The following is a 24,171-nucleotide window of genomic DNA, read 5'->3' on the forward strand; positions in this document are numbered from 1 at the left end:
AACACTGTGAAGTACTCTCCTGCAACTTAATCGTTCTTACTGTAATTATATTTTTTAACTTCGGAAACTATTTTTCCGTAAGTGAAGCGGACGGTAAATAAAACAAAAGTAATAAGGATGTACATGTGCGCTGGGGACTCGTGCTTCAACCTGTCGCTTCTCGCCTCTTTATTGCCCACATTATTGAAGGATTTATTTTCAACAACGTTTCGTTCCATTCTGGAGCATCTTCAGGTAAAGAAGGAATACATGAGGTACAAGTCTGGGTTAAATACATCAGACTAAAAGAAATCCTACATGATGAGAGGGTGACATCCTACATGATGAGAGGGTGACATCCTACATGATGAGAGGGTGACATCCTACACGTCCAGTGTGAAGTACTTGAAGGTACTAAAGACTCAGGACGCCTTACAACCTGTGACAACTGGTCACAGCTTTAGATGAGGAGTACTCAGCCTTCAAGACGTCTTCACTTAGCTGTCTATAGGCTAAGGTAAAAGTTAGAGGGGGATAAAATATATATATATATATATATATATATATATATATATATATATATATATATATATATATATATATATATATATATATATATGTTAAATTTTTGGAGGCATTATCGGTTAGAAAATTAAACTTACTACCTAGGGACGTAAAATTGTGTTTCATAGTGTAATTTACAACCATCTTGGGTTCCGGAAGAGAGGAGTCTCCTAATCGAAGGTATAAGACTGTTTTTGTGTGCATCTCCACACACTTGAGCTCTGAACTTTCCAAAGATGCAATATTTTTAAACTTCCAAAAAGCCTTTGACAAAGTACCATACCAATAATGGATAAATAATCTCAAGGCTGTTAATATTAGAAGCTAACATTTAGATTTAGAAGCTTTATTGGTAAGAAACTTTATTGTACAGATGTTAGCAGCTGTGGCTGTAGTGAGCAGGTGCACTACAGGCCTTTACAGTTATGGTTGGAGTGAAGAAGTGTACAACCATAGAACAACTTACAGCTCATGCAGGCGATGAGTCACAATAACGGGGCTGAAGTATGTTGACCAGACCACACACTAGAAGGTGAAGGGACGACGACGTTTCGGTCCGTCGTGGACCATTCTCAAGTCCATTGTCAATCAACTGGAGGCATTGGAGGCACAATCGACTTGAGAATGGTCCAGGACGGACCGAAACGTCGTCGTCCCTTCACCTTCTAGTGTGTGGTCTGGTCAAATTACAGCTCATAGTTGCTCGTGTTTCCAAAACATATCATATCATTAATATAATAATTTAATGTGAAGGTTAATTAATATAAACTAATTACTATAATTATTCCACGCGCAGCACTGACCATCTACCAGAAGTAAAGACATCATGGAGAGTCTTTATCGAAACCTCTAAGAATCCGAAGAATTTATATGAGTTTATACATGAAAACTTTTGCAGAGAATAAGTCGCATCAACCTGGCTGGAACCAGTAACCCAACACACACACACACACACACACACACACACACACACACACACACACACACACACACACACACACACACACACACACACACACACACACAATGTGAAGTGAATGTGGTGGAAGTGATGTGGTGGAGGCTGACTCCATACACAGTTTCAAATGTAGATATGATAGAGCCCAATAGGCTCAGGAATCTGTACACCAGTTGATTGACGGTTGAGAGGCGGGACCAAAGAGCCAGAGCTCAACCCCCGCAAGCACAATTAGGTGAGTACAATTAGGTGAGTACACACACACACACACACTCACTCATGTAATGAAAGTGATCACGTCTTGGGCCGTCCTTGACCCTAATTATAGGTTATTATGAAGATCTTGTTTTAGATGAAGGCAGATTTGACTGCGACAAACAACAGCCTGGAACTCCCGGGGAGCTGACACGGAACACCCTGGTGGTGGGGGGTGGGGGGTGGTGGTGGGGGGGGGGGAGTGTACCGTCACAGCTGGAGAACACTGGCACACACTGATGACGGTGAAGCCAACTGATGGTGGTGTAAATATTTTCACACCTTTAAGAAATTGCCGGACAGGGATTTGAAACTATTTTTATAAACCAATTCTCTCTCCCCTATCCCAGGCTACCCTTCCCTCCCCCATGCACTATCCTCCCTCCTACCCCTCATTTTCCCCCTCTCACCACTCCCCCCTTCCTCCTTTGCATCTATAATCTGGTCTCGAGCAACTTGGGTTCCTCACGAATGTTAATTGCAGATAATCTCTGCCAGGCAGGTAATTAGCCATAAGACCCGCCTCCCCCACAACTTCACACGCCCATTTTTCTTTAATTATCTCTCTCTCTCCCTCTCTCTCTCTCTCTCTCTCTCTCTCTCTCTCTCTCTCTCTCTCTCTCTCTCTCTCTCTCTCTCTCTCTCTCTCTCTCTCTCTCTCTCTCTCTCTCTCTCTCTCTCTATCCATCTCTTTCTCTCTGTCTTCGCACTAACTCAGAATCAAAGGACCCGGGTTCGATTGGCCATCAACAGAGGTGACAACAACAGCTGTATCACCGCCATAACAACAACAATTTAGCAATAATAACAAGGATAATAACAAGAGCAACAATAGCCCAAAGGGGGGGGGGGAAGGGGAAGGACTCAGAGAGATAAGTGTAAACAGACAGACTTGCCAGGAGTTACTTCGACAGGGTTGACGTGTGCGCGCGCGCCCGCGGCCTCTCTGAGGGATCACCACAATCTTTTACTCTAAACTTATGTTGCTCTCTCCCTCGTAAGCGGCTTTGGGAGGTGGCGGAGGGAGGGAGAGTGGGAGGGGTAGTGAGGGACCCGAAGGGAGAGGGAGGGAGAGAGGGAGGGAGGGAGGGAGGGAAGGTGCCACTAGAAGAAACCGTTGAACGATGCCTTCCAACTCCTCACTGTAGCCCGTGAGTCAAATTATGTCCTTTTAAGCCTTTAAAGACGACATGATTCAACCACGTGTAGGGAGCAATAGATGGCGCGGAAGGTGGCTAGTATGGTCATCCTCAGGATGGTTGATGGTGACCAGGATGGTTGATGGTGACCAGGGTGGTTGATGGTGACCAGGATGGTTGATGGTGACCAGGGTGGTTGATGGTGACCAGGGTGGTTGATGGTGACCAGGGTGGTTGATGGTGACCAGGGTGGTTGATGGTGACCAGGGTGGTTGATGGTGACCAGGATGGTTGATGGTGACCAGGGTGGTTGATGGTGACCAGGGTGGTTGATGGTGACCAGGGTGGTTGATGGTGACCAGGATGGTTGATGGTGACCAGGGTGGTTGATGGTGACCAGGGTGGTTGATGGTGACCAGGGTGGTTGATGGTGACCAGGGTGGTTGATGGTGACCAGGGTGGTTGATGGTGACCAGGGTGGTTGATGGTGACCAGGATGGTTGATGGTGACCAGGGTGGTTGATGGTGACCAGGGTGGTTGATGGTGACCAGGGTGGTTGATGGTGACCAGGGTGGTTGATGGTGACCAGGATGGTTGATGGTGACCAGGATGGTTGATGGTGACCAGGATGGTTCATGGTGACCAGGATGGTTGATGGCTGTTGGTGTGGTCTTCGTCAGGATATTTGACCATGTTGGTGGCTAATATGGTCATTTCAGGGTTGTGTATCCCCTGGATAATGTAAACTTTGTTCCTATAGGATCCGATACCCCCTTGGCCCACGGGGAGAAAGCGTCCGCAGCTCTCTCGTGGGTCTGGGGTTCCAGGCTCATTGAAACAACAAAAGACCCAAGAGCGGCGAATTTTTAGTTCCAGTGCCGAGTGTGGTGATCCAGAGTGGAAATGTCTACTGCATCTTCGGATTCTTCCCGACGTCTGAGGAGTTGTAATTAATGTACAACGTGTAAGGAACGATCTGATCTGGTCGCGTGTAGAGATTAACCAGACCATCACTGAATATATTCTGACAAATATCATATATATTTATAGACAGAAATAATAGACAGATACAACGACAATAAGAGACTAGACATCGGCGAAGCACTGCATATCAAACAAACTCAACTATCAACACCTGGCTAACACTCGGTAACATTATACGATCATCAAGACCAAGACAAGCCTTGGTCGCGGGTTCGAGTCACCTCACAACCCCAGTGGATTTTATGGATTTATGATAATAACAATAATAATAATAATAAAATAATATTAATAACTATAATGAATAAACATCCATTTTTTAATTAATGTATTTTATGTAAAGATTTGAACAACACCAAGTCTTTCGCACTCTCGTGAGTGCTCAGACCTTGACACCTTGACACCTTGACAAAGCACTCGGGAGAGTGCGAAACACTTAGTGTAAATGTTTACATAAAATACACCAATATATAAGTGTATTGGTGTATTTTATGTATTTTTATTTTATATAAAAACCCCACACTACATAATTGTGCATTTTTTCTCCAATGTTATTATATCTGTGATAAGACGTTACCATTACTTAATAATAATAATAATAATAATAATAATAATAATAATAATAATATAGAATGTTGTATACAGCGCCTAGAGAAACGTTGTGGGTTACAGCTGAAAATTTGATTGTTAATACCCCCCCCCCCCACACTCACCCAATATATAATACATATATTGGGTCTTTCCCTCACCTTCACCTTCACCTTCACCTTCACCTTCACCTTCATTCTTCACCTTCATAGTATTGTAGTAAGTTTCCCAATGTTAAAAATATCATTAATAAGTAATGGTTATGTCTTCTCAAAGGCATGCTAACAGAGGATATAAAACCACACGAATGTACTTGTGAATTATATGTAAGGAAATTACACCAAGTCTCTCGCACTCTCCTGAGTGCTTTGTCAAGGTGTCAAGGTATGAAGGTATCAAGATGTCAAGGTATCAAGATATCACGGTGTCAAGGTAGCAAGGTGTCAAGGGGTCAAGGTATGAAGGTATCAAGATGTCAAGATATCAAGATATCACGGTGTCAAGGTAGCAAGGTGTCAAGGTGTCAAGGGGTCAAGGTATGAATTTATCAAGATGTCAAGGTATCAAGGTGTCAAGGTATCACGGTATCAAGGTGTCAAGGTGTCAAGGTGTCCAGGTGTCAAGGTGTCCAGGTGTCAAGGTGTCCAGGTGTCCAGGTGTCAAGGTGTCAAGGTGTCAAGGTGTCAAGGTCTGAGTATCTGGTTAGAGCGAGACTTACATCTCAACGACTAATCAATTAAAATGTTCTATTATAAATTATATTTATATTTATATAAATTATTATAATATTAATATTCAATGATTAAATAATAATTATAATTAATTATACAGTAATTATAATGTTCTTGTTGCCTTGAGAAAGCACTCGGGAGAGTGCGAGAGACATGGTGAAAATTCTTTACATAAATTTCATAAATACGCAAGTGTGGATTTTTATCCAACATTAATAACAATATCAATAACAATAATAATAATTACAATAATAATAATAATAATAATATTAAAAAAGTGGAAGTTGTCAACTGTCCCACCACTGGTACACTGTCAACTGTCCCAACACTGGTACACTGTCAACTGTCCCACCACTGGTACACTGTCAACTGTCCCAACACTGGTACACTGTCAACTGTCCCAACACTGGTACACTGTCAACTGTCCCACCACTGGTACACTGTCAACTGTCCCACCACTGGTACACTGTCAACTGTCCCACCACTGGTACACTGTCAACTGTCCCAACACTGGTACACTGTCAACTGTCCCAACACTGGTACACTGTCAACTGTCCCACCACTGGTATACTGTCAACTGTCCCACCACTGGTACACTGTCAACTGTCCCAGCACTGGTACACTGTCAACTGTCCCACCACTGGTACACTGTCAACTGTCCCAACACTGGTACACTGTCAACTGTCTCAGCACTGGTACACTGTCAACTGTCCCACCACTGGTACACTGTCAACTGTCCCAACACTGGTACACTGTCAACTGTCCCACCACTGGTACACTGTCAACTGTCCCACCACTGGTACACTGTCAACTGTCCCACCACTGGTACACTGTCAACTGTCCCAACACTGGTACACTGTCAACTGTCCCACCACTGGTACACTGTCAACTGTCCCACCACTGGTACACTGTCAACTGTCCCACCACTGGTACACTGTCAACTGTCCCACCACTGGTACACTGTCAACTGTCCCAACACTGGTACACTGTCAACTGTCCCACCACTGGTACACTGTCAACTGTCCCAACACTGGTACACTGTCAACTGTCCCACCACTGGTATACTGTCAACTGTCCCACCACTGGTACACTGTCAACTGTCCCACCACTGGTACACTGTCAACTGTCCCAACACTGGTACACTGTCAACTGTCCCACCACTGGTACACTGTCAACTGTCCCACCACTGGTACACTGTCAACTGTCCCAACACTGGTACACTGTCAACTGTCCCAGCACTGGTACACTGTCAACTGTCCCACCACTGGTACACTGTCAACTGTCCCACCACTGGTATACTGTCAACTGTCCCACCACTGGTACACTGTCAACTGTCCCACCACTGGTACACTGTCAACTGTCCCAACACTGGTACACTGTCAACTGTCCCACCACTGGTACACTGTCAACTGTCCCACCACTGGTACACTGTCAACTGTCCCAACACTGGTACACTGTCAACTGTCCCACCACTGGTATACTGTCAACTGTCCCACCACTGGTACACTGAGAGGCAGACGCCGTGGTACCACCAAATACATCGTATAGTTAAGGCAATTGAACAATCAGTCAAAATTGCGTGGTTTTAGTCAAAATTAAAGCATCGTAATATCGACGTTACTTGACCAACGGCCTCGTTAGGTTGGATGGATTGCTCAAGAGTTTCTGATTAGGCAAAACAGTGACATTACTGACGCTGTTAGATGGCGTGAGATCGTAACAAATGCGACGTAATCAATGAGAGAGGTAACGGGAGCTCGATCGCTCCCCCCCTCACAAAACCTCAGCTGGTTTTCTTCTCTTACGTAAAATAAAGGAGAGGTTTGGCCTAACCAAAAGCGTCAGAATATAGCCAACCAACCTAACGTACCGGAGCCAATGGTTGTTTGTTCCAGGAAACGTCAGTGTTGTGGTGCTTTTGGTGTCTATAGACCACTGCAAGTTTGACGGTGGTTATTATAATGTGTTTAAAAATGTAGTGCGTTCCCAGCACTTGTAGTAGTGCGTTCAGTAAGTAGTTCAGTAGTGCGTTCAGTAAGTAGTTCAGTAGTGTGTTCAGTAAGTAGTTCAGTAGTGCGTTCAGTAAGTAGTTCAGTAGTGTGTTCAGTAAGTAGTTCAGTAGTGCGTTCAGTAAGTAGTTAAGTAGTGCGTTCAGTAAGTGCGTTCCCAGCACTTGTAGCAGTGCGTTCAGTAAGTAAAAGCACTGGCACTCCCGCCCTCTAGCTCTCCATGCCATTGGCACTCCCTTTTGCCGGCACCCCCTTCCACTGCCAGTCTGCTCATACCCAAGCATACCCATGCCCTCCTTACCAACATATCCCGGTATCCACCCAACATACCCATGCCCTACCTCTCTAATATACACCGGCATCGTGAGAATACTCATGCCCTCCTCTCCCAATATACCATGCCAAGCACCCATGTCATTTTCCTCCCATGCCACATGCCCGCCCCCCCCTCCCCTCCTTCCCTTCTCTTTTCTTCCCATCTCCATTTCCCCCCTCCCCTTCCTTCCCTTCTCTTTTCTTCCCATCTCCATTTCCCCCCCCCCCTTCCTTCCCTTCTCTTTTCTTCCCATCTCCATTTCCCCCCCCCCCCTTCCTTCCCTTCTCTTTTCTTCCCATCTCCATTTTCCCCCCCTTCCTTCCCTTCTCTTTTCTTCCCATCTCCATTTCCCCCCCCCTTCCTTCCTTTCTCTTTTCTTCCCATCTCCATTTCCCCCCCCCCCACTCCCATCTTCCCTTCACTCCCCATCCCCCCATCACTTATTATTCGTCATGCCACGTGCCTCATCAAAGTGTGGGCTGGGTGAGGGTACAGGCCTGAGGCACGCCCGCCCTCAACGTCCAGAATACCGTGAATCATCAGCGGGAGAATCGTCCATGTGGTTCTCTGCTGTAGACAATTATCTCTTCCCCAACTACATAATTGGTGTATTGGTTGGTCGCGCCCCCTGTTAAGCTCCCCCCCTCTTCTCCCCCCATCCCCCTCCTCTCTCACTCCCCCCCACTCTCATGTGTCCTTTTTCTCTCTCTCTCTCTCTCTCTCTCTCTCTCTCTCTCTCTCTCTCTCTCTCTCTCTCTCTCTCTCTCTCTCTCTCTCTCTCTCTCTCTCTCTCTCTCTCTCTCTCTCCCCTTCTCTTACCTCTTGTCTCTTCTTCTCCCTCATGTGCTGAGAGTGACGTATGATGGAGGAGGGGGAAGGGAGAGGGGGAGAAGGGAGGGTAGAGAAGGGCGGGAGGACCTCGGGGGGGCCTCGTAGCCTGGTGGATAGCACGCAGGACTCGTAATTCTGTGGCGCGGGTTCGATTCCCGCACGAGGCAGAAACAAATGGGCAAAAGTTTCTTTCACCCTGAATGCCCCTGTTACCTAGCAGTAAATAGGTACCTGGGACTTAGTCAGCTGTCACGGGCTGCTTCCTGGGGGTGGAGGCCTGGTCGAGGACCGGGCCGCGGGGACACTAAAGCCCCGAAATCATCTCAAGATAACCTCAAGATAACCTCAAGAGGAAGGAGAGAGGAGTGGGGGGAGGAGAGGGTTGGGGGGGAGGGGGGCAGTAACAAGATAGTTCAGGGGTGCAGGAATGTACAGGAAAAACACGCCTCGGTAAATTCCCGACGGTCACTAAACGAAGGTAAACAATAGATCGATAGACAAAGTGATTGAATTACTAATTGTAAATCAATTTCTCTGGCACTTCAACGAGAATATTCAAACTCTGTGAGTTTAGTTCACCATCTCCGCTTGACTTCTCATCAGTAGTCAAACCGGAGGCGATAACGCCCATTGGCATAACAGGAACATAGGGCTCGCCCCCCCCCCCACCCCAAAAAAAAAGTAATACACTTAGTCTGTCTGCTATCCTTTAGCCACACTCAATAGGGTCGACGAAGCACACAATCTCCCTGACTCAGAGGTAAGATAGAGACAGTGAATGAAAGCGAGTGAAAGAGACAAGAGGCAGAAAGAGAATAAGAGAATTACTAAATAACAAAAGCTAATAAGAATCGCAACTGATCAATAATGACCTAAAATAACCCAAACACATGACACATAAACGCACATAAAAACAAGGTGAAATAGGTCTAAATAATAAATAATAATAATAATAATAATAATAATATTTTGGATGATCATATGCTCAAGTATAATTTAAATCTTTAGACCAAAATAGGTTTTTGGAGTGAAGGGAAGTTGGTTGCCTGGAGCCGCTGAAGCGATTTGGTCTCAGTCACTCATTGATGATTCAACTTTCATTATGATATGTTAATGAGTTTACGAGTTGTTAAAGGTGAGAGCTGGACTACTGCTGCTGCTACTGCTGCTGTTGTTGTTGTTGCTGCTGTTGTTGCTGCTGTTGTTGTTGTTGTTGTTGTTGTTGCTGCTGTTCTTGTAGTTGCTGCTGCTGTTGAAATTGCTGTTGCTGTTTTTTTTCTGCTGCTGCTGTGGGAGGGTGGGGGGGGGGGGGGCATATGAGGCGTGAGGCCTTGGGGGGGGGGGGGGTGCAAACCTAGATGCATGTCTGCACCTCTGGTCTGACCTAGAGGCGGGTGCAGTGGCAATGTGCAAAATCCCTTGCAACATCAACAACATTGCCAGACGGCTTATCTTCCTCCGTCCTTTTCTCACCAGTCCCCCCCCCCCTGATTCCCTTCCAATCTTTGCTCCTTCTCTCTTCCCACCACCCTTAGTCTCTTCACTCCCCCCTCCCCTCTGCCCCTTCTACTTAACCCCTCATTCTCCCCCCCCCCCACTCCCCATCTAAGATGAGGAACACCAATGGGGTACAATCTTATGTAGGTAACTCGGTAAGTCAGTTGTGACGGCCATGAGAAACAGTCTGGAGGGGTCAGAGAGAGAGAGAGACAGAGAGAGAGAGAGAGAGAGAGAGAGAGAGAGAGAGAGAGAGAGAGAGAGAGAGAGAGAGAGAGAGAGAGAGAGAGAGAGAGAGAGACTGTATCAGAAATATGGAGGAAGAGGAATTGGCGTGGGGATGTCGGACCTTTGAGATGAGGATTGAACTATGAGGGGAAGGTGTAGTAGTAAGATGAGGGAAGAATGGTGAGGGAAAAGGTAACTGAGTGAAATTATTATTGAGGCCAGCAAATTGTTATACATAAAATAGTGTGGCCAAACTAGACATCAATTTGATGCCGTCTGAGCCAATATAACTCAGTCAAGGCTTTAGTAGCGTAAGACACTATAACTCAGTCAAGGCTTTAGCAGCGTAAGACACTATAACTCAGTCAAGGCTTTAGTAGCGTAAGGCACTATAACTCAGTCAAGGCTTTAGCAGCGTAAGGCACTATAACTCAGTCAAGGCTTCAGCAGCGTAAGACACTATAACTCAGTCAAGGCTTTAGCAGCGTAAGGCACTATAACTCAGTCAAGGCTTCAGCAGCGTAAGACACTGTAACTCAGTCAAATATACCCATAAGTTACACAAGAGACATCCGGCGAAACATCAGGGATGGAAGCAAACAATTTGAACTGATCCGTTTATGACAAAATAATTACGAATAAATTTGTAAATAATCCGGAGTGGAGAACCGTGGTGGTGAACCGTGGTGGTGAACCAAGACGAACAACCGGGCTAGAGAACCCGGAGAAGCAACTCGACTCGAACGAACAAATCACCACCTACAAATAGATTAAGAAAGAGTAAGTCTGTAAAAAAGAGACTGGTGGCGACGTGCAGCCGTCAGCTCCATCACACACTCAAACCACGAGTGACAACACCAAGAATATGAGGAAGGAAAAGGAACAAACTGTGACGTGGTAATCAAAGGCGGAGAATAAATTAGCGTGATTGAAATTGAAATTGAAATAAGTTTATTGAGGTAATATACACACAAAGGGAGGAGGTAGCTCAAGCTATTCTCACCCCGTCTTAGTGTGATGAGGTGTTAAATAGTGAAGGGGTGTGTTATAGTGAGGGGGGGGAGGCTTGTAAGAAGGAGGGGACACTTATAGTGAGGGGGGGAAGCTGGGCTAATAGTGAGAAGTGGTTGCTTTTATAGTGATGGGTGTTTTATAGCGATGAGTGGGCAAGGATAGTGATGGGAGCTAGTGGAAAGTGGGAAAGAAGATAATGGTGGTGAAGATGGTTTGTGGAGAGGAATAGTGAACTGGGTATGTTGAGAGAACAAAAGAGAGGGCAGGAGATATGAAGAGGATAGTTTAGAAGATAGGTCAGAACAGGATGATTCAGAAGAGGGGTCACAAGGGGTTAAGCCAGGTCTCATCCATCTGCACAGGTGGCTGTGTAGATGGATAAGAGAAGTGAGGGAGAATGGAGAGGGAAGATAAGGAGGAGGAGGAGGAGAATGTTGGAGAGGATAAGAAGAGAACAGATGGAAGGAAGCACAGAGACATCGCTGAAGAAATATTGATAGGGGAAGGAAAGATAAGAAGAGAGGATGGAAGGGAGGGGAGAGGCGTAGTAGAAGATAGGAGAGGTAAATAAGGGGAAAGAGACGTTAGAGAGAGAGGGGGAGGAGAGAGGCTTGGGAGGGGGGAGAGGGTTACCCCGCTAATGTTCACGCCCTGCGAACAGTGAACAACCTGAAAAACGACTTGTTCAGTACATTCTTCAAGAGTTTGACACGGTGTTCATCGATCTTGCTTGAGTGTTCATTGTTTTGATATACTTTGTTAGTTTTCTGTCTATTGTCTCTCTCTTATATCTAATTCTTTATCCCAGTACTCTATCTCCTTCATTCTACTTCCCTATCCCTTCCGTGTCTTCGTTTTCAACTCTTCCGCTTCCTATTTCTTGACTTATCCCTTTATGGCCTTCTCTATCCCTCTCTGTTGCTTCCATTTTCTTAACTTCACTTCCCATCCCACCCTCGCTGTGCCTCTCCTGCATTCTACCCCCCTCTCCCTACCTCTTCTGCCTCCCACTCCCCTCCCTCCCTCTCCCCTCCTCTCCCTCTCCTCTTCCCACCCTAACTTATCAGACGCCAATAAGTCCCATAAAAAACTAAGTAATGCGTTGAAATATACATATCACTTCCGTCCTCCACTGCTCTCTCTCTCTCTCTCTCTCTCTCTCTCTCTCTCTCTCTCTCTCTCTCTCTCTCTCTCTCTCTCTCTCTCTCTCTCTCTCTCTCTCTCTCTCTCTCTCTCTCTCCCCCTCCCTCCCTCCCTCCCTCCCTCCCTCCCTCCCTCCCTCCTCACAACCCCTTTAATCTCCTCCCCCTACTGGGCCCGTCTCGCCCCTCCTTCCCCCCCTCCCCTCTTCCTCATTCCCCTCGACCAAGCCGTCCAGCAGACCCCAACTGTCGATGCTGACATGATATTAACATCACCAACATCTGCGGGAGATGATTTGTATAGACGCTGGTGGGGGTGGCCGCAATGGGGGAGAGGAGGGGGTCAGGGGAGGGTGGGGGAAGACTGCATCAGAAATATAGGGGAAGAAGAGGTACTGGTTCGGGAAGGTGAGATGATGGTGTACACAAGTGTGTGTGTTTTTGCAAAACCTCAACTCTTTGTGTATGTACGGTACTGGTTTTCATGTGTGTGTGTTCATGTGTACACTCTAGGTGGGCCCAGGCAGTAGGGAGATTCCGTGCTCCAGCTGGATCGAATCCAACCTGCACACCAGCTGGGAGGCTGGCTTCATCCTGCGCACTACATCAGAGGCCGGCTCTATCCTACCCACCACCTGGGAGGCTGGCTTCATCCTGCCTACAATCTGAGAGGCGCTGTATCGACTAGTTCAAGCGGAGGGACATATACACAGAGCAGGTATACACAAATGCAAGGTCACACATACAGTGTGTATGAGTGAAATGGAATTAACTAGGCCGCTCAGTATTTTATACAATATAACTTGCGTACTTAAGGAACAAGAATACAGTCAAAGAAAGGCCGAGAGACTAGAACCAAGAGCTAAAGTTCAACACACAGTCACTCACAGAAAAGTACACACTTGAGCTCGTGTGTGACACAGACCCGGACTGGTGAGTGACAGGTTTCTTGAATGACATATTCAGATCTGAACTAGCGTCACCTCAGGGGCCCAAGATCACCGGTATCCAGCGGGCGGCGGTAAGGGTCCACCAACGCGCGGGGCTCCAACATCAGCAGTAACCAGCGGGCGGCGGTAAGGGTCCACCAACGCGCGGGGCTCCAACATCAGCAGTAACCAGCGGGCGGCGGTAAGGGTCCACCAACGCGCGGGACTCCAACATCAGCAGTAACCAGCGGGCGGCGGTAAGGGTCCACCAACGCGCGGGGCTCCATCATCAGCAGTAACCAGCGGGAGGCGGTAAGGGTCCACCAACGCGCGGGACTCCAACATCAGCAGTAACCAGCGGGCGGCGGTAAGGGTCCACCAACGCGCGGGGCTCCAACATCAGCAGTAACCAGCGGGCGGCGGTAAGGGTCCACCAACGCGCGGGACTCCAACATCAGCAGTAACCAGCGGGCGGCGGTAAGGGTCCACCAACGCGCGGGGCTCCAACATCAGCAGTAACCAGCGGGCGGAGGTAAGGGTCCACCAACGCGCGGGACTCCAACATCAGCAGTAACCAGCGGGCGGCGGTAAGGGTCCACCAACGCGCGGGGCTCCAACATCAGCAGTAACCAGCGGGCGGCGGTAAGGGTCCACCAACGCGCGGGACTCCAACATAAGCAGTAACCAGCGGGCGGCGGTAAGGGTCCACCAACGCGCGGGGCTCCAACATCAGCAGTAACCAGCGGGCGGCGGTAAGGGTCCACCAACGCGCGGGACTCCAACATAAGCAGTAACCAGCGGGCGGCGGTAAGGGTTCAACACGGCTCCTGCCGTAATATCTGCCTCCGTCTAATGTTTAGAGGACACATGATGACTGAGGCAGAAACGTGTCCTTCAAATAGTACATCAGTTTATTGACGTTTAAGACGCTCGAGAGGACGGGCTGGATACAGACATATAAACATTAAACAAACACATCCCCCTCCCCCCCCCCCCCCCAACCCAGTGTCATGGATGGCCAAAAATTTATAATTTTTTCAACGAAATTCATGTCATATTTGAAGTAAATTTATGGATATGTATGCTTGCGTGGTAGATGTTCTGTGACATGTATGTTTTGTATGACATGTTTGCGTAATGTACATATAAGACATGAATGGTGTATAATGTATTTATGTTATGTATGCCATGTATTCCTACGTGATTGTTGTGCATAATATGTAGTTTGCATGATATGCATATGCTATGTGTCACTTGTATGCTTGAGGAATGTGTTTATTTCATGTATGATATATGTTTGGAAGATATGCTTGTGGGATGTATATTATGTATACCATGTGTGATTGCGTGATACATTATTACTTTACATCTCATGTATGCTTGCGGGATACATATTATACAGCCCATCCTCCTGTTTTGGTAGTATTTATAGTAAAGATGAGGACCATAGTATATATATACCGACGTACCTTGAGGTCACCTTGAGATGATTTCGGGGCTTAGCGTCCCTGCGGCCCGGTCCTCGACCAGGATTCCTCGTTGCTGGACTGCTCAACCAGCAGCCAAACGTACAACGAAATTAGAACGTAGAAATCTGAACTATTGAGTTGGACAAACCGGGAAAACTATGTTTTACTTGTGTTGCTTTGACACGCTAAACTAACCTATCCTAACCTTCCTAGGCCTAATACACGATATATGAGGCCTAATATAGTACATATGTGTGCTATACTAGGCCTAGGAATATTTAAGTTTGTGTTTTAGCTTCATTTATTTTAAAAGAATTCCTTACTAGTCAGTATACTACTTTCTTGGTCCTCGTGGCGTAGTGGTCAGACACTCGCCTGGTGTTTCGCAGGCGCTTTAGCCTGGGTTCGTATCCTGACCGGGGAGGATTGACTGGGCGCCAATTCTTAACTGTAGCCTCTGTTTACCCAACACCTGGTTGTTAAACGATTTGGCGAGTCGTATTCCGTGAAACATTTGGATTAAGAACTTGCCTTAATCCTAATGTTGGCTGTACAAAAATGTAAGAACTCTTGTATATATAAATAATCTAAAATCTAAGAATATATAAAAATATGTGTATATATATATATATATATATATATATATATATATATATATATATATATATATATATATATATATATATATATATATATAACACCTAAAAGCTAAGAACGTACGAATTCTGACTATTGACGATGGTTACAAGAGGTAGTATCTAAACAGGAGGATATGGGTTATATTATTCAATCTCTAAAGATACCTTGCATTTAGCTTCTCAATCTCCTTGAACAGCTCCGTACATCTTTCTTGTTCCCTTGCTTTCTCTCTTCTTAACTGCTTCATCTGTCTTCTGCTTGATATCTGTAGCGATGTTGATCTTGGCTTTGCCTGTATTTTATATTGCTTGGCGATGTTAAGTTTAAACTCTTGGGAGTTTATTGAATTACATTTTGGTGGTATTTACCACTCATTTACCAGATGTCTGAGTTACCGGAGTGGCCGTTTGTTAAGCTTCCCTATCATTACCTATCAGTGACTACGAGAAAGTGAGGTCTAACTCGTTTTACCCCGCCTATTAGCCTTCTTGAACCTGTTGCGTTATAAATTAATTATTAAGTTGTTCGAATTCTTTGTAGAGTCTGGCTCTAAAACTGAAGATGGAAGTAGCTTCCACAACTCCTGCTTTTACTTCATTCCACCTGTTGACCACCCGTACACGGCACGAGCATTTCCTTACCTTCCTTTGACGTATTATGGCAGCCAACATGTTGCCAAAATTAATTTTGTCTATTTAGATTAGTACAAACGTCGAAACTGTTTTGTTGGCGGGCAGAGGTCGCAGCACTCTGGTGAGCCTCGCTCAGTGTGCCTCTCCGTAGCAAATGCGACTGTTTCCAGCAGAGAAGCGAGCAGAGACGTGCCAACCTGAGCAACCCACCTCACCTATCGAGACCGATGCATAGAACACATCAATATTACAGTGCTTGAGTGTTAACTAATATGTAACATTTTTACGGACTGTTGTTTGTTGTTTAAGATTCAGCTACTGAGAAATAAAAAAAGTTCCAAGTAGCACGGGCTATGGTGAGCCCGTAGTGGACTTACCTGGCACAGGAGCGGGGCTGTAACTGAGTTATTACTCGTTGTTGTTTTAGATTTAGCTACTCAGAACGAAATGTCCATGTAGCACGGGCTATGGTGAGCCCATAAACTGTTACGGACTGACTGATTCCGTATTAAATGAGAGGACAGAGTGTAGGGTAACCCCAGACTGTGGTGTCGGCGTGAACACCGCGCCTGCCTGCGCCAACCTGCGCCTGCCTGTGCCAGCCGCCGTCCAGCCCTCAACGCTGATTCAAGTTAGCCCAGAAAAGCGCACATTTCAAATGTCTGTACAGTTTTTTCAGTCTATATGTGATTATGGATCAAGTTGGATATTTACTACATGTATAAACCTATCACGGGATAGTATGTCAACTAACTTTAGATAAGATCGTGGAGAGGACCCCAGATGAGAGACAAGTACTCAGTGATCGATCTCATGTGTGAGTTTTAGGGAGCTGCTCCTTACAGCGTCCAGATGATGCCCAGCTCTCAACACATGTCACCCACTTTTGTTTACATTAATATTATGACAGCAAGAGCAATAATAATAATAATAATAATAATAATAATAATAATAATAATGATAATAATAGTAATAATGATAATAATAATAATAATGATAATAATAATAATGATAATAATAATTATGAAAATAATAATAATATTAATAACAATAATAATAATGATAATGATACTAATGAAATAATAATAATAATAATAATAATAATAATAATAATAATAATAATAATGATAAAATAAAAATAATAGTTATAATAATAATAATAAATTCAACTTTCCTTTAATAATGTAAATACTATACAGAAGGTCTAGAGATAAGGTCTCCACTAATAAGGACCAAGCCAGAGGACAAACTGGTCTTGTCAACAACAGTAAAAAAATATAACTAACATTAGTCATATCTTGAATAATAATTGTAAAAAAGGGAAACTTTGTTTTACTTTAAACGTCATCAGCTGGAATTTACTTTGAAGTTCTGCAGCTAAAGCCTCGTCTTGTCTGTATAGATATATCTCTATAGCAGTGATGAGGATTCTATATTTGTAATGACAAATATAGAATCCTCAGTGTATAGTTAATCACATACTGTTGTATGTGATTAACAACTCGTCGACTACATTTTGAAATGTTGAAGTTGTAATGTTCTTGTAATTATTATTGTTGTTACTTGTATTGTCTTTGGTGTTTATATTGGTAATAAAATAGGCATCAGTAGGGATATAAGTAGATGGTACAAGAGGCAGTAGATGGTAGTTGAGCAGTAAATGTTAGTTGAGGCAGTAGATGGTAGTTGAAGCAGTAGATGGTAGTTGGGGCAGTAGATGGTAGTAGATGCAGTAGATGGTACGAGATGCAGTAGATTTTGTAGAGACAGTAGATGGTGGTGGTAGTAGTAGTACTAGTAACATTTGGTATCGCAGAAGTCGCAATAGTAGCATAAGTAACTCCAGCATTACAAGACGGCATAGTTGCTGGTAGTAGATTTGACAGCTGTAGTTGATGTAATAATATTTGTTGTAGGAATGGTAGTGGTGGTGGTGGTGGTAGTGTTGGAGGTTGGTGTAGTACTGGCGGTATTAGCTGCAGTCGTCACTAGCATCATCAGTCATTAATCTGGGCGCCAGAGAGCAAGAGTCATCAACAGTCAACAGCAACAGCCATCAACACAAGATAACTGCCTTCGTAAACACCTTCTCGAAAGGAAATTGGAATTAAGCCGTATTTAACATGTTTACTACAATTATGACCAACAGCAACAGTATGGTCACTCACAGTCTGGTCACTCACAGTATGGTCACCAACAGTATGGTCACTCACAGTATGGTCACTCACAGTATGGTCACCAACAGTACGGTCACCAACAGTATGGTCACTCACAGTATGGTCACCAACAGTATGGTCACCAACAGTATGGTCACCAACAGTATAGTCACCAACAGTATGGTCACCAACAGTATGGTCACTCACAGTATGGTCACTCACAGTATGGTCACCAACAGTATGGTCACTAACAGTATGGTCACTCACAGTATGGTCACTCACAGTATGGTCACCAACAGTATGGTCACCAACAGTATGGTCACTTACAGTATGGTCACCAACAGTATGGTCACCAACAGTATGGTCACCAACAGTATGGTCACTAACAGTATGGTCACCAACAGTATGGTCACCAACAGTATGGTCACCAACAGTATGGTCACCAACAGTATGGTCACCAGCAGTATGGTCACCAACAGTATGGTAACCAACAGTATGGTCACCAACAGTATGGTCACTCACAGTATGGTCACCAACAGTATGGTCACCAACAGTATGGTCACCAACAGTATGGTCACTAACAGTATGATCACCAACAGTATGGTCACCAACAGTATGGTCACCAACAGTATGGTCACCAACAGTATGGTCACTTACAGTATGGTCACCAACAGTATGGTCACCAACAGTATGGTCACCAACAGTATGGTCACCAACAGTATGGTCACCAACAGTATGGTCACCAACAGTATGGTAACCAACAGTATGGTCACTCACAGTATGGTCACTCACAGTATGGTCACCAACAGTATGGTCACCAACAGTATGGTCACTCACAGTATGGTCACTCACAGTATGGTCACTTACAGTATGGTCACCAACAGTATGGTCACCAACAGTATGGTCACTAACAGTATGATCACCAACAGTATGGTCACCAACAGTATGGTCACCAACAGTATGGTCACCAACAGTATGGTCACTTACAGTATGGTCACCAACAGTATGGTCACCAACAGTATGGTCACCAACAGTATGGTCACCAACAGTATGGTCACCAACAGTATGGTCACTCACAGTATGGTCACCAACAGTATGGTCACCAACAGTATGGTCACTTACAGTATGGTCACCAACAGTATGGTCACCAACAGTATGGTCACTTACAGTATGGTCACCAACAGTATGGTCACCAACAGTATGGTCACCAACAGTATGGTCACCAACAGTATGGTCACCAACAGTATGGTCACTCACAGTATGGTCACTCACAGTATGGTCACCAACAGTATGGTCACCAACAGTATGGTCACTCACAGTATGGTCACTCACAGTATGGTCACCAACAGTATGGTCACCAACAGTATGGTCACCAACAGTATGGTCACTCACAGTATGGTCACCAACAGTATGGTCACCAACAGTATGGTCACTCACAGTATGGTCACCAACAGTATGGTCACTCACAGTATGGTCACCAACAGTATAGTCACCAACAGTATGGTCACCAACAGTATGGTCACTCACAGTATGGTCACCAACAGTATGGTAGCCAACAGTATGGTCACCAACAGTATGGTCACCAACAGTATGGTCACCAACAGTATGGTCACCAACAGTATGGTCACTCACAGTATGGTCACCAACAGTATGGTCACCAACAGTATGGTCACCAACAGTATGGTCACTCACAGTATGGTCACCAACAGTATGGTCACTCACAGTATGGTCACCAACAGTATGGTCACTCACAGTATGGTCATCAACAGTATGGTCACCAACAGTATGGTCACCAACAGTATGGTCACTCACAGTATGGTCACCAACAGTATAGTCACCAACAGTATGGTCACCAACAGTATGGTCACTCACAGTATGGTCACTCACAGTATGGTCACTCACAGTATGGTCACCAACAGTATGGTCACTTACAGTATGGTCACCAACAGTATGGTCACCAACAGTATGGTCACTCACAGTATGGTCACCAACAGTATGGTCACCAACAGTATGGTCACCAACAGTATGGTCACTCACAGTATGGTCACCAACAGTATGGTCACCAACAGTATGGTCACCAACAGTATGGTCACCAACAGTATGGTCACCAACAGTATGGTCACCAACAGTATGGTCACTCACAGTATGGTCACCAACAGTATGGTCACCAACAGTATGGTCACCAACAGTATGGTCACACAGTATGGTCACCAACAGTATATTCACCAACAGTATGGTCACCAACAGTATGGTCACCAACAGTATGGTCACTCACAGTATGCCAGAATTTCCTTATCGACCCTTCAGCCTTTTCAACAGCTATTAAACACTAATACAATCTACTCTGAATAACTTTAACATTTCGACTTTGCAATTTAATGCAGCATGTTGGAGCCCTTGTATATAAAACAGCCTTAATCATAGACTTAGACGCTAGCTAAATCTGGGTAATGAAGATATTTTGAAACACATGAAAGAGTCGATGAAAAAACAAAAATACTGCGTTGGTCTCCACGTTCGAGAACACGCAAATGAAGCTCCGATTTGCCCGCCACCCCGAGGCCATAGATCACGCTTTCCCTCCCTCGCGCGGGTAATTATTTCTTGGCATGTTGTGTATACGCTGATTATTCTCGAGCGACTCGCTGAACAGAGATATCAGTTTATACAGTTGACTGGTTATCGCACTCAGAGGCCGTAGCGTCTGAGTGGTGCATAACTTTGATAAGGGCATGCACACTTGTGAACTGACGGAGTGAGTACTTACTTGCGAATCTTGGGTCGGAGGTAGAGGTGCCGTACCAGGAGGCGGAGGCTGGGGCAGCGTAGTGGGAGAGGTCCGTGTTGCAGTACTGGTAGGTGGAATGCGTCCCGAACTGCGCCATGTGCGCCATAGGGCTCATGCCGTAGGGGTTCTGCATGGCGGCGGCGAAGTCGTTGACGGAGGCCGAAGTGGCAATCCCTGAGGCAGCGAAAGTGCTGCTGCTGGTGCTGCTGCTGCCACTGGAGCCCCGCCCTGCTGCTGCTGCTGCTGCGGCTGCTGCTGCTGCTGCAACGTCCACAGTAGAGGCCAGGGTATCTAGAGGGCTGAGCAGGGAGGTCACGGAGAAGGGCTGGTTCGTCCTGGGGCTCCCGCTCATGACCTAATGCCCCACCATGGCCCTCACCGCTTCGTTGCCCTCAGGTGACACTCGCCGCCGCCCGCACGGTCACGCCCGTCACTACGCTCTCTCTCCTACAACCCTTTAACAAGTCGACAATATAATTGTTGCGTCTTAATAACCTGACCGACAAAACTGCGCCAGTGTCAATCGTCGGTCAAGCGGTAAACACTGGCGGCGTAGCGCCTAAGTCGTGCTCAAGACCGCGAAGGAGCGCGTACAGTAAGAGTCCCCTGAGGTGCGTAACAAAAGAAATGATCTTGACGGAGCGTCAGTATTGTAAAAGTCAAGAGTCACCTTGGGGTCAATCGATGCTGAGACACCTGCAAGGAGGGGGCGCCGCACCTCCTCATTGGCGCCGAAGATATGGATCACAGACTCGATGGCACTCTTGAGTCACCTTCAGGTCAAGAGTTACACTGGCGGCACTACGGATAAAAGTGCGTCCTCACAAGAGCCTGGCACCTGATCACTTGTGCTCTCCTAGCCCGCGGCGGAGGCAGCTTGCGGCTGCTGGTGTCTTGCAGTACGTGGCTCTCCCGGTTTTTACTGGAGGGCTCGTTACAGTTAATGCTGTGTGAGAACCAGCAAATGAGCTTAGATCTGGCTTCCAGTAATATGATAGCACTGGCTTGATAGCGAGTGGAGATTGGAGAGCACTCTGAGCCTTCCGACATTTTCCTAACCAAGCTCAACTTTACATCTTGCCATCTGGGGGCGGAGCGATTGGACTGGCGAGCCATTGAACGCGCGTAATTTCCTGCGGGGGCGGAGCTTGGGATGGGTTGAACCAATGAAAACGCGCGAAGCGCCGTCAAAGTCAAATCCCACCAATCAATAGCTGAGGCGGAAACACTTAATATGATTGGCTGGTCTCAAGTGCCTCCCCACTTGAGATTGGTCCATAGATTTGGAATATTTGTGAACTCACTGCGGGGTGGCTATGAGAAATAACAATGAGAGGAAAAAGAACGAATACTAAACTGAAAAGAGACTGTTTTACAGACGAAAAGAGCAGAATAGAGAGACGTTGGCCTGTGCATTAATATTACATTACAGACAGTCGACCATGTTGGGGGGCGCCAAATTAACGACCCCTTTGTTCCCCTCAACGATCTCCTCCCGCACCGTAGCGCACTGTAACTTTCCTTCCCGGCGCCTGCTGCAGCGTCGCCGCCAGCCCGCCGCGCTAGCCAGCGTATATTGCCAGACGTAATACCCGGCCCGGGAGCTCCTGCAGGAGGCCCAGCAGGGAAGGCTTGTGACAAAGGAGGCAGCAGAGCGAGAGCATCCACCGTTACCCCCCCTTAAGGTCCTGCTGCGGGGAGGGAAAATGCTTCCCTGGTGACCTTTTTTGGACCATTACGAGTGAATACCGTGATCTTTGTCCTGGCGACCCCCTGCCCATACCCCTCTTCTACCCCCTCCCGTTTACCGCCCATGCTACCTCTACCCCCTCTTTTCTTTCCTGTTCACGTCTCCTCCCATGCCTTCTCTCTATACCTGTATCTCCTCTTACTTCTTCCCTACCCATACCTCCTTTCCCCCCTTCACCATTTCTCCCACCTACCCCTACCCCCCCCCCTACTTTCTGCTTCCCCCTCCATGTTATGGTAGAGGGTCCAGGACCTAGGGCTTTTCATTCGTCCTCGCCGTCTTCATGAATATGACCTTTACTCACACTCACCATACTGTGAGGCACTATGCTTGAGGAGGGGGGGGGGGGTGGAAGGAGCATCACCACAAGCTGTAGAGACTATGCTTTGAGGCATAATGCTTTATTGGGGGAGCTTCAACAAGCTGCGAGGCAGTATACTTTGGGGAGTTTTTCATCAAGTTGTGGACACCATTTTTCAGGGGGGGATATCTTCACCGAGCTGTAGAGCAGTATACTTCAGAAGTATCTTCATTAAGCCCTGTGTTGAGTCACATTCAGCGCCAGGCACCACAGAAGAAGCCTAACAAAGAGCAGCACCTCGCTCTCTTCCCTCCTCTCCCCCCCCCCCACACACACACACTCCCCAGGTACCATGAAAAAATCTAAGAAATTACAAAGGGCTTATCAAAGGTGTTACAAGCGTTCTAAGATGTTTCCTCTCCGTTCCTCTTCAATAGTAGATACTCCACGTTCCAGGCACTGTATCCAGTGTTTACACTAGCCACGCTGCCCTTAAGAAAGTGACTGGAAACACGTGTCCCGCTGCCGAGGTCCAGCTCGGGCCGTCAGGAGAAGAAAACACAGGAGCCACGACAGATAAACACAGCAGCCATATACGGGTTGTGGCCAGGCTGCGGAGGTCCCTTGGCTGCACCAGGCCCACCACGACCTCCTCTGCAAGATGCTAATGCCAACCTGAATAAGGAGATGGGAAGGAAGTCAATAAACTTCAGTTTACAAGAGTAAGGTTCTTCAGCAAGGTGAAATATTGTCTCACCCGCCATCGTTAAGCACTGCTGCTACACGATCCTTACACTGGAGGCTGAGGGAGCGTGTACTCTCAGGCCATTACCACAAAAATTGTCCGCTCGACACGAAAAGCGCTTTCAGACACAAAGCACAATGGTAGAGTCTTTAATACCGAGTGAGCGGCCCCATGCCATCCCGCCTTCCTTCCCCTCCCTTGTCCTCGTCTCCTCTCCCTTCCATTCTCTCTCACCGTTATCTCCTCCCCCACTACTATCCCGATACACACCAACGCTAGTGATGTTGACCGCCCACGACTTCGCGCGCACACGCACGCACCCACAGCACACACGCACGCATGCACTCAACACACGCACACACGCTCGCACACACACACACAAACTACATGTCCCCCGAAGCCCAAATCAAGGCGATATCATCAGCGGCATATGCCAGGTTGGCCAACATAAAAATGGCCTTTAAAAACTTGCGTAAGGAATCATTCTGAACCTTGTGTACCACATTTGTCAGACCAATTCTGGAGTATG

General features: G+C 46.4%; 1 protein-coding gene across 1 annotated transcript in view; it reads right to left on the minus strand.

The window, feature by feature from the left end:
- Positions 1-22,389, minus strand: part of LOC123748593 (homeobox protein Nkx-2.1) — an 87,164-nt gene extending 64,775 nt beyond the window's left edge. Inside the window, exon 1 of the mRNA XM_069332518.1 lies at positions 20,826-22,389. Coding sequence (XP_069188619.1) covers positions 20,826-21,198 — 373 coding nt within the window. The 5' untranslated portion in view covers positions 21,199-22,389. The remainder of the gene's footprint in view (positions 1-20,825) is intronic.
- Between the last annotated feature and the right edge of the window lie 1,782 nt (positions 22,390-24,171).

This window comes from Procambarus clarkii, chromosome 27 (genome assembly GCF_040958095.1).
Source record: "Procambarus clarkii isolate CNS0578487 chromosome 27, FALCON_Pclarkii_2.0, whole genome shotgun sequence".
In the NCBI taxonomy this organism is placed as follows: Eukaryota; Metazoa; Arthropoda; class Malacostraca; order Decapoda; family Cambaridae; genus Procambarus; species Procambarus clarkii.